Consider the following 13,871-nt stretch of genomic DNA (forward strand, 5'->3'; position numbering starts at 1 on the left):
TTTTTGGTATATCGGCCGTGCAGAGCATTGCGCCCTGCAGTAATACTCCAGGGCCAGAAGCGCTTAGGCAGGGACAGAAGACATATTGATTATTGATTGAATATAGGCAGTGGGCCTTTGCAAATACATTTGGGGAAAAAAATCTATTTGGGCTGCCTGTGAGTGTCCTCAGTGTTCTGGGTCTGTGCTGGGTGTAGTAGTTCTCCAAATGCATACGCAGCCAGCTAAGTGTTACAGCAGGCTTGCGCAAAATTATTTCCTGGCTCTGTCTGGGCTCTGAAATCACCGCTGTATTGCAGTCCACAGTGCAACACTCTGCAGTTCTTTGACATACTCCAGGGCCAAAAGCGCTTAGGCAGGGACAGAAGACATATTGATTATTGATTGAATATAGGCAGTGGGCCTTTGCAAATACATTTGAGGAAAAAAATCTATTTGGGCTGCCTGTGACTGTCCTCAGTGTTCTGGGTCTGTGCTGGGTGTAGTAGTTCTCCAAATTCATACGCAGCCAGCTAAGTGTTACAGCAGGCTTGCGCAAAATTATTTCCTGGCGTTCCTTAAGCGAAGTCAGCCTCCAACCACAGGCCAATAAGCGGCACATTTAATTGCAGCGTTCTGTTTCTGCATTACTGGTAATAGACCATGCTGAGGGGTAGGGGTAGGCCTAGAGGACGTGGACGCGGCCGAGGACGCGGAGGCCCAAGTCAGGGTGTGGCCACAGGCCGAGCTCCTGATCCAGGTGTATTGCAGCCGACTGCTGCGGGATTAGGAGAGAGGCACGTTTCTGGCGTCCCCACATTCATCGCACAATTAATGGGTCCACGCGGTAGACCTTTATTAGAAAATGAGCAGCGTGAGCAGGTCCTGTCGTGGATGGCAGAAAGTGCATCCAGCAATCTATCGTCCACCCACAGTTCTGCGCCGTCCACTGCTGCAACTCAGAATCCTCTGGCTGCTGCTCCTCCTTCCTCCCAGCCTCCTCACTCCATTACGATGAGACATTCTGAGGAGCGGTCAGACTCCCAGGAACTTTTCTCGGGCCCCTGCTCAGATTGGGCAGCAGTGGTTCCTCTCCCACCAGAGGAGTTTATCGTGACTGATGCCCAACCATTGGAAAGTTCCCGGGGTCCGGGGGATGAGGCTGGGGACTTCCGGCAACTGTCTCAAGACCTTTCAGTGGGTGAGGAGGACGATGACGTTGAGACACAGTTGTCTATCAGTGAGGTAGTAGTAAGGGCAGTAAGTCCGAGGGAGGAGCGCACAGAGGATTCGGAGGAAGAGCAGCAGGACAATGAGGTGACTGACCCCACCTGGTTTGCTACGCCTACTGAGGACAGGTCTTCAGAGGGGGAGGCAAGGGCAGCAGCAGGGCAGGTTGCAAGAGGCAGTGCGGTGTCCAGGGGTAGAGGCAGGGCCAGACCGAATAATCCACCAACTGTTTCCCAAAGCGCCCCCTCGTGCCATGCCACCCTGCAGAGGCCGAGGTGCTCAAAGGTCTGGCAGTTTTTCACTGAGAGTGCAGACGACCGACGAACAGTGGTGTGCAACCTTTGTCGCGCCAAGATCAGCCAGGGAGCCACCACCACCAGCCTCACCACCACCAGCATGCGCAGACATATGATGGCCAAGCACCCCACAAGGTGGGACGAAGGCCGTTCACCGCCTCTGATTTGCACCGCTGCCTCTCCCCCTGTGCCCCAACCTGCCACTGAGATCCAACCCCCCTCTCAGGGCACAGGCACTACCGTCTCCTGCCTGCACCCACACCCTCACCTCCGCTGTCCTCGGTCCCATCCAGCAATGTCTGTCAGCGCAGCGTCCAGCCGTCGCTAGCGCAAGTGTTTGAGCGCAAGCGCAAGTACGCCGCCACGCACCCGCACGCTCAAGCGTTAAACGTGCACATAGCCAAATTTATCAGCCTGGAGATGCTGCCGTATAGGGTTGTGGAAACGGAGTCCTTAAAAAGTATGATGGCAGCGGCGGCCCCGCTCTACTCAGTTCCCAGTCGCCACTACTTTTCCCGATGTGCCGTCCCAACCCTGCACGAACACGTCTCCCGCAACATTGTACGCGCCCTCACCAACACGGTTACTGGCAAGGTCCACTTAACAACGGACACGTGGACAAGCACAGGCGGGCAGGGCCACTATATCTCCCTGACGGCACATTGGGTGAATTTAGTGGAGGCTGGGACCGAGTCAGAGCCTGGGACCGCTCACGTCCTACCCACCCCCAGAATTGCGGGCCCCAGCTCGGTGGTGGTATCTGCGGTGGTGTATGCTTCCTCCACTAAAGCACCCTCCTCCTCCTCCAACGCAACCTCTGTCTCGCAATCAAGATGTGTCAGCAGCAGCACGTCGCCAGCAGTCGGTGTTGCGCGGCGTGGCAGCACAGCGGTGGGCAAGCGTCAGCAGGCCGTGCTGAAACTACTCAGCTTAGGAGATAAGAGGCACACGGCCCACGAACTGCTGCAGGGTCTGACAGAGCAGACCGACCACTGGCTTATGCCGCTGAGCCTCCAACCGGGCATGGTCGTGTGTGACAACGGCCGTAACCTGGTGGCGGCTCTGCAGCTCGGCAGCCTCACGCACGTGCCATGCCTGGCCCACGTCTTTAATTTGGTGGTTCAGCGCTTTCTGAAAAGCTACCAACGCTTGTCAGACCTGCTTGGAAAGCTGCGCCGGCTCTGCGCACATTTCTGCAAGTCCCACACGGACGCTGCCACCCTGCGCACCCTGCAACATCGGTTTAATCTGCCAGTGCACCGACTGCTGTGCGACGTGCCCACACGGTGGAACTCTACGCTCCACATGTTGGCCAGGCTCTATGAGCAGCGTAGAGCTATAGTGGAATACCAACTCCAACATGGGCGGCGCAGTGGGAGTCAGCCTCCTCAATTCTTTTCAGAAGAGTGGGCCTGGTTGGCAGACATCTGCCAGTTCCTTGGAAAGTTTGAGCAGTCTACCCAGGTGGTGAGCGGCGATGCTGCAATCATTAGCGTCAGCATTCCTCTGCTATGCCTCTTAAGAAGTTCCCTGCAAAGCATAAAGGCAGACGCTTTGCGCTCGGAAACAGAGCCGGGGGAAGACAGTACGTCGCTGGATAGTCAGAGCACCCTCCTGTCTATATCTCAGCGCGGTGAGGAGGAGGAGGAGGAGGAAGATGAGGAGGAGGGGGAAGAGACAGCTTGGCCCACTGTTGAGGGTACACATGCTGCTTGCCTGTCATCCTTTCAGCGTGTATGGCCTGAGGAGGAGGAGGAGGAGGAGGAGGAGGAGGATCCTGAAAGTGATCTTCCTAGTGAGGACAGCCATGTGTTGCATACAGGTACCCTGGCCCACATGGCTGACTTCATGTTAGGATGCCTTTCTCGTGACCCTCGCGTTACACGCATTCTGGCCACTACGGATTACTGGGTGTACACACTGCTTGACCCACGGTATAAGGAGAACCTTTCCACTCTCATACCCGAAGAGGAAAGGGGTTCGAGAGTGATGCTATACCACAGGACCCTGGCGGACAAACTGATGGTAAAATTCCCATCCGACAGCGCTAGTGGCCGAAGGCGCAGTTCCGAGGGCCAGGTAGTAGGGGAGGCACGGAGATCAGGCAGCATGTACAGCACAGGCAGGGGAATACTCTCTAAGGCCCTTGACAGCTTTATGGCTCCCCAGTCAAGGCTGAGTCGGCGGGAGCACTGTAAAAGGATGGTGAAGGAGTACGTAGCCGATCGCACGACCGTCCTCCGTGACGCCTCTGCCCCCTACAACTACTGGGTGTCGAAGCTGGACACGTGGCCTAAAGTCGTGCTGTATGTCCTGGAGGTGCTTGCTTGTCCTGCGGCTAGCGTCTTGTCAGAGAGGGTGTTTAGTGCGGCTGGGGGAATCATCACAGATAAGCGTACCCGCCTGTCAACCGACAGTGCCGACAGGCTTACACTCATCAAGATGAACAAAGCCTGGATTTCCCCAGACTTCTCTTCTCCACCAGTGGACAGCAGCGATACCTAAGCAATACGTAGGCTTCACCCGCGGATGGAAGCATCGTTCTCTATCCCCATCAAAAACGGGGACCTTTTTGCTTCATCAATCTGTGTATAATATTCCTCCTCCTCCTCCTGCTCCTCCTCCTGAAACCTCACATAATCATGCCGAACGGGCAATTTTTTTTAGGCCCACAAGGCTCAGTCATATAATTTTTCTAAACAATTTTTATACGTTTCAATGCTCATTAAAGCGTTGAAACTTTCACCTCAACCAATTTTTATTTTAACTGGGCTGCCTCCAGGCCTAGTTACCAATTAAGCCACATTAACCAAAGCGATTAATGGGTTTCACCTGCCATCTTGGTTGGGCATGGGCAATTTTTCTCAGGTACATTAGTACTGTTGGTACACCAATTTTTGGGGGCCCTCGCCTACAGTGTAATCAAATTAATTTTTAGCCCACCTGCATTACAACTGCTGTTACATCAGCTGTGTTGGGCACTGCAATGGGATATATTTATGTACCGCCGGTGGGTTCCAGGGAGCCACCCATGCTGTGGGTCCACAGGGAGTTGTAACTGCATGTGTCCACTTCTAAAGAACCCCAGTCTGACTGGGGCACGCAGTGTGGGCCGAAGCCCACCTGCATTAAACATGACATTACCTCAGCTGTGATGGGCAATGCAATGGGATATATTTATGTACCGCCGGTGGCTTCCTGGCACCCACCCATGCTGTGGGTCCACAGGGACTTCACAATAGGGAGTTGTACCTGCCTGTGTCTATGAATTAAAAACCCCGGTCAGGTTGGGGCATGCAGTGTGGGCCGAAGCCCACCTGCATTTAATCTGACGTTAGCTCTGCTGTCCAGGGCACTGCAATGGGATATATTTATGTACAGCCGGTGGGTTCCAGGGAGCCACCCATGCTGTGGGTGCACACGGAATTCCCATTGCGGAGTTGTACCTGCCTGTGACTATTTATAAAAAAACGCGGTCTGACTGGGGCATGCAGACACCTTGACAGAATGAATAGTGTGTGGCACATAGGTTCCCCATTGCTATGCCCACGTCTGCAGCTCCAGATGGAGGTGGCACAGGATTGGATTTCTCATTGCTTATGTACAGCATTGTGAACTATCGCCCCACCCCTTTTAAAGAGGGTCACTGCCTAGCCGTGCCAACCCTCTGCAGTGTGTGCCTGCGGTTCCTCTGGCAGACGCACTTATAAATAGACATGAGGGTGGCGTGGCATGAGGGCAGCTGAAGGCTGGGCAGGGACAGTTTGGTGTGCGCTGTGGACACTGGGTCGTGGGGGGGGGGGGTTGGGCAGCATGTAACCCAGGAGAAGTGGCAGCGGAGTGTCATGCAGGCAGTGATTGTGCTTTGTTGGAGGTAGTGTGGTGCTTAGCTAAGGTATGCATTGCTAATGAGGGCTTTTCAGAAGTAAAAGTTGTTGGGAGGGGGGCCACTCTTGCCGCTACTGTGGCTTAATAGTGGGACCTGTGAACTTGAGATGCAGCCCAACATGTAGCCCCTCGCCTGCCCTATCTGTTGCTGTGTCGTTCCCATCACTTTCTTGAATTGCCCAGATTTTCACAAACGAAAACCTTAGCGAGCATCGGCGAAATACAAAAATGCTCGGGTCGCCCATTGACTTCAATGGGGTTCGTTATACGAAACGAACCCTCGAGCATCGCGAAAAGTTTGTCTCGAGTAACGAGCACCCGAGCTTTTTGGTGCTCGCTCATCTCTAATGGGGATCCTAAATAAATTGCCAGATGTTAAACTCTATATTGAACCCTTTAGAGGATAGCGTATCTAGATCGAATATCCATTTTGCCTCCTTCCTTTTCAATGCATATGCCCGATCACCACCTCTGATGTCCATTGGCACATGATCTATGACTCAAAATTTTAGCTGTGAAATGCTATGTCCCTTTTCAAGAAAATGCTTAGGTATTGGCAAATCTTTGTTCCGTGTCCTGATGGTGCTTTTGGGCTCAGTAATCCTAGAGCGTATCTCCATTGTGGTCTCCCCAACACAGAGGAGACCACAAGGACATGAGATTGCGTAGATGACAAAACTGCATTTGCAGGTGTATCTTGCTCTGATTTTAAATGACTGTCCCGTAGTTGGATGGAAAAACTTGTCCCCCATGCTCATCTTCCCACAGCATGTGCACCCAAGACATGGGAAATCGCCAAACTTAATAGGGGCCAATACTTTTTGTCTTTCAAATTGTCTATGGTTAGAATATGAATGCACAAGACGGTCACGTAAATTAGGACCTCGTCTGTAGGCCATCATAGGTAATTGCTGAAATTCAACAATGTTTGAGCAGTTTCTCTGTAATAATGACCAGTGGCGCCTCAAAATATCAGAGATCCGGCCACTATAAGGCCCAAATGTGGACACAAACAGGATTCGTGTTATGGACTTCCCTTTTTTGTTGCTGGTTAGAAGTTCATCTTGTGTTAAAGCTCTGGCCTTCTGGGACACCAAGGTCAAAAGGGTTGCTAGATACCCTCTTGCCTTAAACTTATTGCACATCTGTTCAAGCCGACTATCTATCCTTTCGTCATTGACAATTCTCCGTACTCTCAGAAGCTGACTTCAGGGAAGAGATTGCCTCATTCCCTGGGGGTGGTAGCTGTCATACATTAACAGATTATTATCATCAGTGGGCTTGATATACAGATCTCTGCACAGCTGTGTGTCTTTTTTATACACAAGTACATCTAGAAACTGCATTTCAACAGTCGAATACATCAGCGTGAAGGCACTGATTGGAACTCTAAAGCGTAACTTTTAATAATATCAATAAAATTAAATCAAGACTCACAAACATCTCATACCAAAAAAGAGCTTCTCACTTAGTCTTGTGAGGAGCAGAGTCAGAATTTATGGGGGTTATTCCTTCACTTTAATAAATATCTCCAACTATGTTTGGTGTCACTGTGATTCATCAAAGGACAGTTAATTCAGTTTTGAAGCTCCCTGAGATTGAGGAACGGTGCCTGTCCAATCGACTCACAAAGAACGAGATTTTTAGTCTAAAAGTATAGATAGGTCCTGGTTGTGTGATAGGGCCCTTACCAGGGTGCCGGAACCCCTCATTTTCCGGGTCTTGTAGATCTCTAAGACCCTGCATATCTTCTACTCCCAGCTGACGCCTCTAAAAGGTGGTTCTCTTTGATCAATATCTGCACTCATTAGTTACTTCCCACACACACCCTCTGTGGGAGGGTTAGGCCTCATATTCACGGGCAAATTCGGATTTAAAATCTGCCGCGTTTTTCCTGCACGCGGATCCGCGCCCCATAGGGATGCATTAGATACCCGCAGGTAGTTAAATACCTGCGGATGTCATTTTTCCCTGCAGGTGCTGGTCCCGCTTGCAGGAAAAAATCCAGACATGCTCCATTCAGGCGTGGGTCTCCCGCGGGGACAGCTCCCGCAGGCTTCTATTGAAGCCTATGGAAGCCGTCCAGATCCGCGGGGGACCCGCGCCTAAATTAAACTCACCTGCTCCGGGCGATGCAGGTCTTGCTTCCTTCGCGGCCGGAAACTTCTTTCTTCGACCCGGCGGATGTGCCTGGCGCATGCGCGTGGCACGCAGCCGACATGCTGAGCAAATCCGCCGGGCCGAAGAAAGAAGATCCGGCCGCGACGGAAGGAAGACACGCACGGACCACTGTGGGTAAGTTTATTCTGATTTTTTAGCATCATGTCCGCGGGGCAGGGCCTGATTTTCCCCGTGGACATGAGGCCTTAAAGTAAGCCCTATATAAGAGGCTGCAGTGGAAGCAGCTCATTTGACACTGGCAGCCTACCATCTAGGCTGTCAGTATATTGCTCCACCATCTTTGTTTATTTTATTTTCCTTGCTCTTTTCTTCTATTATTTATTGATCAAGCTATTTTATTAGATTGCATAGTCCTAGTATAGCCCCTATTGAAACCAAGAGGGGGAAAAACGAAAAGATAGATAGTAGAACAGTGAGAACAAGGGAGAAACGATAAGATAGTTTTCAGATATCTATGGAGAAATCTAAATGTGGAGGATAGCCAGAGCAGTAATCTCCAACTACTATGTAAAAAAAGGCTGTGGATGAGAGCTGGAGTACTGCCAGAAAATTAAGTTGCTTCCAAAGTACAGGTACTTGATATCCTGTATGATAGAGAGCAGAAGACATCTGAATTAGCAGTGTTGAATGGAAGACCTCTGGGGAATTATAGGAAATCGGAAGTGCATACTTCAGGTCCAAGGATATGTAAGATGACCTCACACTTGATATAAGAATTCGACAGGGGAATCCAGTACTTACCTGTTATTGATTTTGCTCCCCACACTCTGTAATTTAAATCGGAGTTGTATTAGGAGCTCAATCAATTGGTGCTGCAAAGAAACAAAAAAAACCCCAAACTTTTTCTTTCGTACACCGAGGCGAGAGGTATATATTCAGGCGTATCGGGGTCCCTGAGGAGCTCATTTGTGAGCAAAACGCATCAGCCCAGGACTTCTTGCACCAGATTTTGCTGTCCTGCATTACTGCTTTTCCACCTTTTAGAGACGTCAGCTGGGAGTAAAAGATATGCAGGGTCTTAGAGACCTACAAGACCTGGAAAATGAGGGGTTACGGCACCCTGGCGAGGGCCCTTTCACACAACAAGGACCTATCTATACTTTTAGACTAAAAGTCTTGTTCTTTGTGAGTCTATTGGACAGGCACCGTTCCTCTATCTCAGGGAGGTGCAAAACTCAATTAACTGTCCATTGATAAATCACAGTGACACCAAACATAAATTGGAGATATGTATTAAAGTGAAGAAATAACCCCCATAAATTCTGACTCTGCTGCTCACAGGACTAAGTGAGAAGCTCTTTTTTGGTATGAGATGTTTGTTTGTGAGTCTTGATTCAATTTTATTGATATTATTAAAAGTTACTTTTTTTTTTAGATTAAATCAGTGAAAGGTTTAACACATATATTTTTGGACTATTCTTGCCTCAGTGAAATCTGCACTGACCATACAGTTAAACCCTGGAAGATTTCCGTGGACAGCTCTAGTGCTGAAATGTGCAGAGCACTGAGCTGTCATCTGAAATCTTCAGGGGTTTTAATTACATTGTTGGGTCATTTAAAAAACCTACCCTGTGAGGCATGACATGGTAATAATAAACCTGCCACTGAAGAGGTTAAGGGGGTCACTACTACTACTACAGAGGCCATTTAGAGGGACACTTACTATTGAGGGCACTATTACTCTGTCACATTAGAGAAGTCTCAATGGTTCATATATCTTATTAGGTATTTCATGGATTGACACTTTCAATGCCTGTAAAATGAGTGGGGGGGGGGGGTTTGCAGAAAGGGGGCGACATGTAACACTTCTCCTCAGGCAGCATAAAAGCTTGGGGCAACCCTGAGCATAGGGGTTCTTTTTTATGAAGCAATTTACTTTGGTAGATGAGCGATGATCTGCCAGACTAAAACCTTTATGCAGGGCCTTTACACAGGCCAATTCAGACTCTATTAGAAGACGAACAATCATTTGCATTTCGATTGTGCCCATAGAGTTTCATTATTGTCAGAAGTGCTTCCTCCATTTAAATTTCCGCAGGGGAAGAAGGATATAAAATAAAGAAAAATATTGTTATCTTTCTAAATGTCCCACCAGTTGTGTACCACTGTTTGTGCACCACTGGTCCAGTCCTGGAATTTCTTGCTGCCGTCAGGTGTCATTCATCATGTGACCACTGGTGCCAAATATTTTGGAAAACCCCTTTAAGTAAGAGAGCTCCCCACAATTGGAACCATAACTTCCCATGAACCGGGTTGATGATTTATAGCACTGCTTTCCTCTTTCCATAAGTCCTAAACACCTAAAGAGCTGCACAGAATGGTAATAAAAGGCGGGTGACGCTGTTTCCTGTCCTCAGGAAAGATGAGGGTCCAGGAGTTCATTTATCTTGTGTTATTATACTTTTTTATTACATTTTCTTCTGCTCCTCCTTATTCTACCACAATCTGCCACCTTGTGTGTAATGGTTTGTGTCAACATACTCTCTCCATTTTTTACTCTTTTGTATGATTTGATATTTTTCATGTTTTTTAGATAGTTTCAGCACAGCTCTCCATCTTGAACGCCAGAGGGAGAAATGGGAGAGGACACATTCAAAAAACAGGAGAATTTCACCTCGATCTGTCAGCAAAGAACGATGGGTGGAAACTCTGGTGGTCGCTGACACCAAAATGATTGAATATCATGGGAGTGAAAGTGTAGAATCGTACATCTTTACAGTGATGAATATGGTAAGTTCTGTTCATAGAATAAAGATATGTCTCTGCCATTGTGAAATTACCACAAATCCGCATATTGGGAGGGGGGCGAAGTTTGTGAAGAATACACTGAAATACAAAAGTTGCAAATTGTGCCGCAAGCCCTGCTTGCAGAAGAAGGACCTTTGTCATTGCACACCTGCTCACAGCACTTATTTGAAAAAAGAGTCGTGGCTTGTCAGGAGGGGGCGTGGTGGTCCTGGTCCAACACATTTATATATAATTTAAGCTAGAAACTGGTATAAATTATGCAAGAAATGTGTAAGTAGACAGACTACATGAATGAACGCTGGCAGGCATTATTTTAATAGCGGTTGTAACGCCAGTTCCCCCCAATAGAATTATATAGATATAAGATAATTAGATAGACCACCACTGAACTCAATTGCGCATGTGGTTATTTAGGTGGAGCCCATCAGAAATCCAGCGCCAGGATTCGAATCTGTAACCTCCTATACCCCTAGCAGTAGCCCTTTCTATTGAGCCATTCAGCCTACTGGACAGTTCCCCTGATAAACTTTGTCCCTGCTCCTGTGTTCTTGATTGGCTCCACCCTCTTACCTGATTAGTTACCCTATAAAAGCCTGGCCCGCCATTCTCTCCTTGCAGGTTTATTATGCCTTGTGCCTCTAACCAAGTTATCTTCCCACATATCTGCCCTTCTGCAAACAGATCGTCCATCTCGTGTACCAGACCCTGGCTTTCCTTCCTGACTTTGCTACTGCTTAATCCCCTTGTGCTGCACTGCCATCTTATGTACCAGACCCTGGCTGCCTCAATGACCTTGTTTCCCACCAGCGGCAGTTACAACAAGTAACTCCAGTCCTGCGCCAGATCGTAACATCCGGTGAGCCAGAGGAGCCCATCAAAAATCGTTCACTTCAGGCTGGGATCTGGGGGAAAAAATGGGGTCGGACCATAGGCCATCTGCAGAACACTGCAGTTCAAGTCCCGTAACTCCTCCTTAGGCAAAGCACCTCTTAAAGGCATGAGTACGTTGAACCATGACATTACATAGTAGATAAGATAAACATTTTCCAAACATGAGCGGAAATAATGGGAGTCCCACTCTCACCCGCTTACATTCCCTCCCTTATTTGTGTTGGGCAGTCCCCAACCAACACACTCCAATGTTACCCAACTTAACCCCTTAGTGACCACCCTATACTGTTTTTACGTCCTGTAGCTGCATGACATGTATGGAGGGAGATAGCGCTGCAACCTCCCTCCATACATCATGGGTGTCAGCTGTTTCTTACAGCTGACACCCGCAGGCAACAGCCCCGACAAGCCACGTGGCTGATCAGGGCTGTTAACCCTCTAAATGTTGCTGTCAAGTTTGACAGCGGCATTGAAATCCCCCAAATGATGTTTGGGGTTCACGTACGTCCCCCCCGTGATGAGATCGCAGGGAGCCATGTGGGTGTCATGGCAGCCAGGGGCCTTCTGAAAGGCCTCAGGGCTGTCTTGGCAGTATGCCTATCAGGCCACCCCAGATAGACTGCCTATCAGATTGTAGTATGATGTAATGCTATGGCATTACATCATATTGCAGGAGCAATCAAAGCAACGCATGTTGTGGTCCCCTAGAAGAACAAAAAGAAAATGTAAAAATAAGTACAATAAAGTTTTATCAATCATTAAAAAAGGTAATAAAAGTAAAAAAAAATGCTTTTGCCATATTTACAATAAAATAATCTAAATAATAAAACAAAAATACATATTTAGTATCGGTGCGTCCGTAAAAGTTTGATCTATCAAAATAATGCATTATTTACCTCACACGATGTACGTCGTCAGAAAAAAAAAAGAATGCCAGAAATGCGCTTTTTTGGTCATTCTGTCTCCAAGAAAATTGTAATAAAAAGCGATCAAAAGGTCATATTCAAACGCAAAAAATAAACCCTCACACAACTATGTCAATGCAAAAATAAAAAAGGGGCGCAGAAGATGGAAACAGAAAACTATTTTAAAACATTAAATATCTAAAAAAAAATACAAGTAGTACAGCAAAAAAAAACTATACAAGTTTGGTATCGTAGTAATCGTACTGACCCATAGAATAAAGTTATCATGTCGTTTTTGTTGCAGTTTGTGCGCTGTAGAAACAAGACGCACTGAAAGATGGAGGAATGTCGTTTTTTCCCATTTTTCTCCACTTCTTTAAAGTTTTACAGTACATTATATGGTACTTTAAATAGTACCATTGAAAAATACAACTCGTCCCGCAAAAAACAAGCCCTCATACGGATAGATCGATGGATAAATAAAGGAGTTACGATTTTTTAAAAAGGGGAGGAAAAAAACGAAAATAGAAAAAAACAAAATAACTTGATCACTTGGGTTAATAAAGACAACATGTTAATGATGAAACAGTTCTTCCTTGCCGACAGGACCTTTTAGAATCTGGCTCCAGCTGGAGGCACTCCTCACCCAAGTTCCCCTTTTCCCTCTCTGACCGCTACCACAAGACAGAGTTATACATTAACTGCCTATCTTTCTTGGGCTGGAGGAGGAGACTGGGTACATGAGATCATCAGGTTTCCTTTATATACTTTTGTCTTAGCAAGTCCCAGTCCAATGTACAAGGGGCTGCAGGAAGGTTGCCTCAGCTTCTATTGGGGTACAGCTGGAGAGCTATCGCTTCCCTTTTTTCCATTATCTTCTATCAGCGGGCGCTGCCATCCCCCCCCCCACCCCACCCCCCCTGCCACCTCCCCCTTCCTGGGCTCATCAGGCTTCCGAACCGCTGCACACCAGGGTAACCCTGGTATACGGGTGTAATGTATAGTCTCCCCTTCTATTAAAGTATGCCAGGGTAGTGGGTCAGGACAAGCTACCTACATGCGGTGGACAAACAGGGTGTCATAATAAATGAGATCCCATACAAAGCCATACCCCAAGTACGTATTAAAGTGCTTTACCACTCCCATGCTATGATGCTGCTCGTCTGCCATCATCTGCTGTAAGCAAAGTTGCTCCTCACGGCCCCGCTGGAACTTGGCCTCCTCTATTAACTGCTGTTCCTTGCATCGGACCCACTCAGGAAGGATCTCGGGTGTCCAATAACAGGGCTCGGAACTCGCCAACGGATCATTGGCAGGTGGACGCTTCGGCCAACGTCCTGCTGGAATAGGAATGTCCCTCTGTGAACCAAAGGCCTCTCTCACAGGCATAGGCTCTCCAACTGCTGCCTGCTTAGGACTTCCCTCACAATGTGGTAAATCATCCCAGCCAAAGGCTAGTAGGTAGAACATGACATCTAGAACTTGTGAAGGTACAGCTTCTGATGTAGTTGTTTCAGTACCGAGTTCATCCTGAGCCTCAACTGGATGACTAATCCTGTTCATGAAGCCAGATATAAGGATCACCATCAGTGGGGTGGATTGGTCCCTGGAGGCTTCCAGATATTAAGGCCCATCTCGGCATAGTTGTTGCTGGAGAAGCCCATCTGAAATCGCCCCAGGCTGGGATCTGGTGGAGCAAGAGGGGACAGGCCATCTGGCGTACACCGCATATTGAAATCCCGCAACTACTGGG

At 48.2% G+C, this 13,871-nt stretch overlaps 1 protein-coding gene across 2 annotated transcripts in view; it reads left to right on the forward strand.

Annotated features, from left to right (window-relative positions):
* Positions 1–13,871, forward strand: part of ADAMTS12 (ADAM metallopeptidase with thrombospondin type 1 motif 12) — a 362,259-nt gene that overhangs the window by 199,583 nt on the left and 148,805 nt on the right. For both annotated transcript variants that reach the window (XM_066602471.1, XM_066602472.1), the window contains exon 4: positions 10,108–10,304. In XM_066602471.1, the coding sequence (XP_066458568.1) occupies positions 10,108–10,304 (197 nt within the window). The remainder of the gene's footprint in view (positions 1–10,107; positions 10,305–13,871) is intronic.

The sequence above is a fragment of the Eleutherodactylus coqui genome, chromosome 5 (genome assembly GCF_035609145.1).
Source record: "Eleutherodactylus coqui strain aEleCoq1 chromosome 5, aEleCoq1.hap1, whole genome shotgun sequence".
Taxonomy (NCBI): Eukaryota; Metazoa; Chordata; class Amphibia; order Anura; family Eleutherodactylidae; genus Eleutherodactylus; species Eleutherodactylus coqui.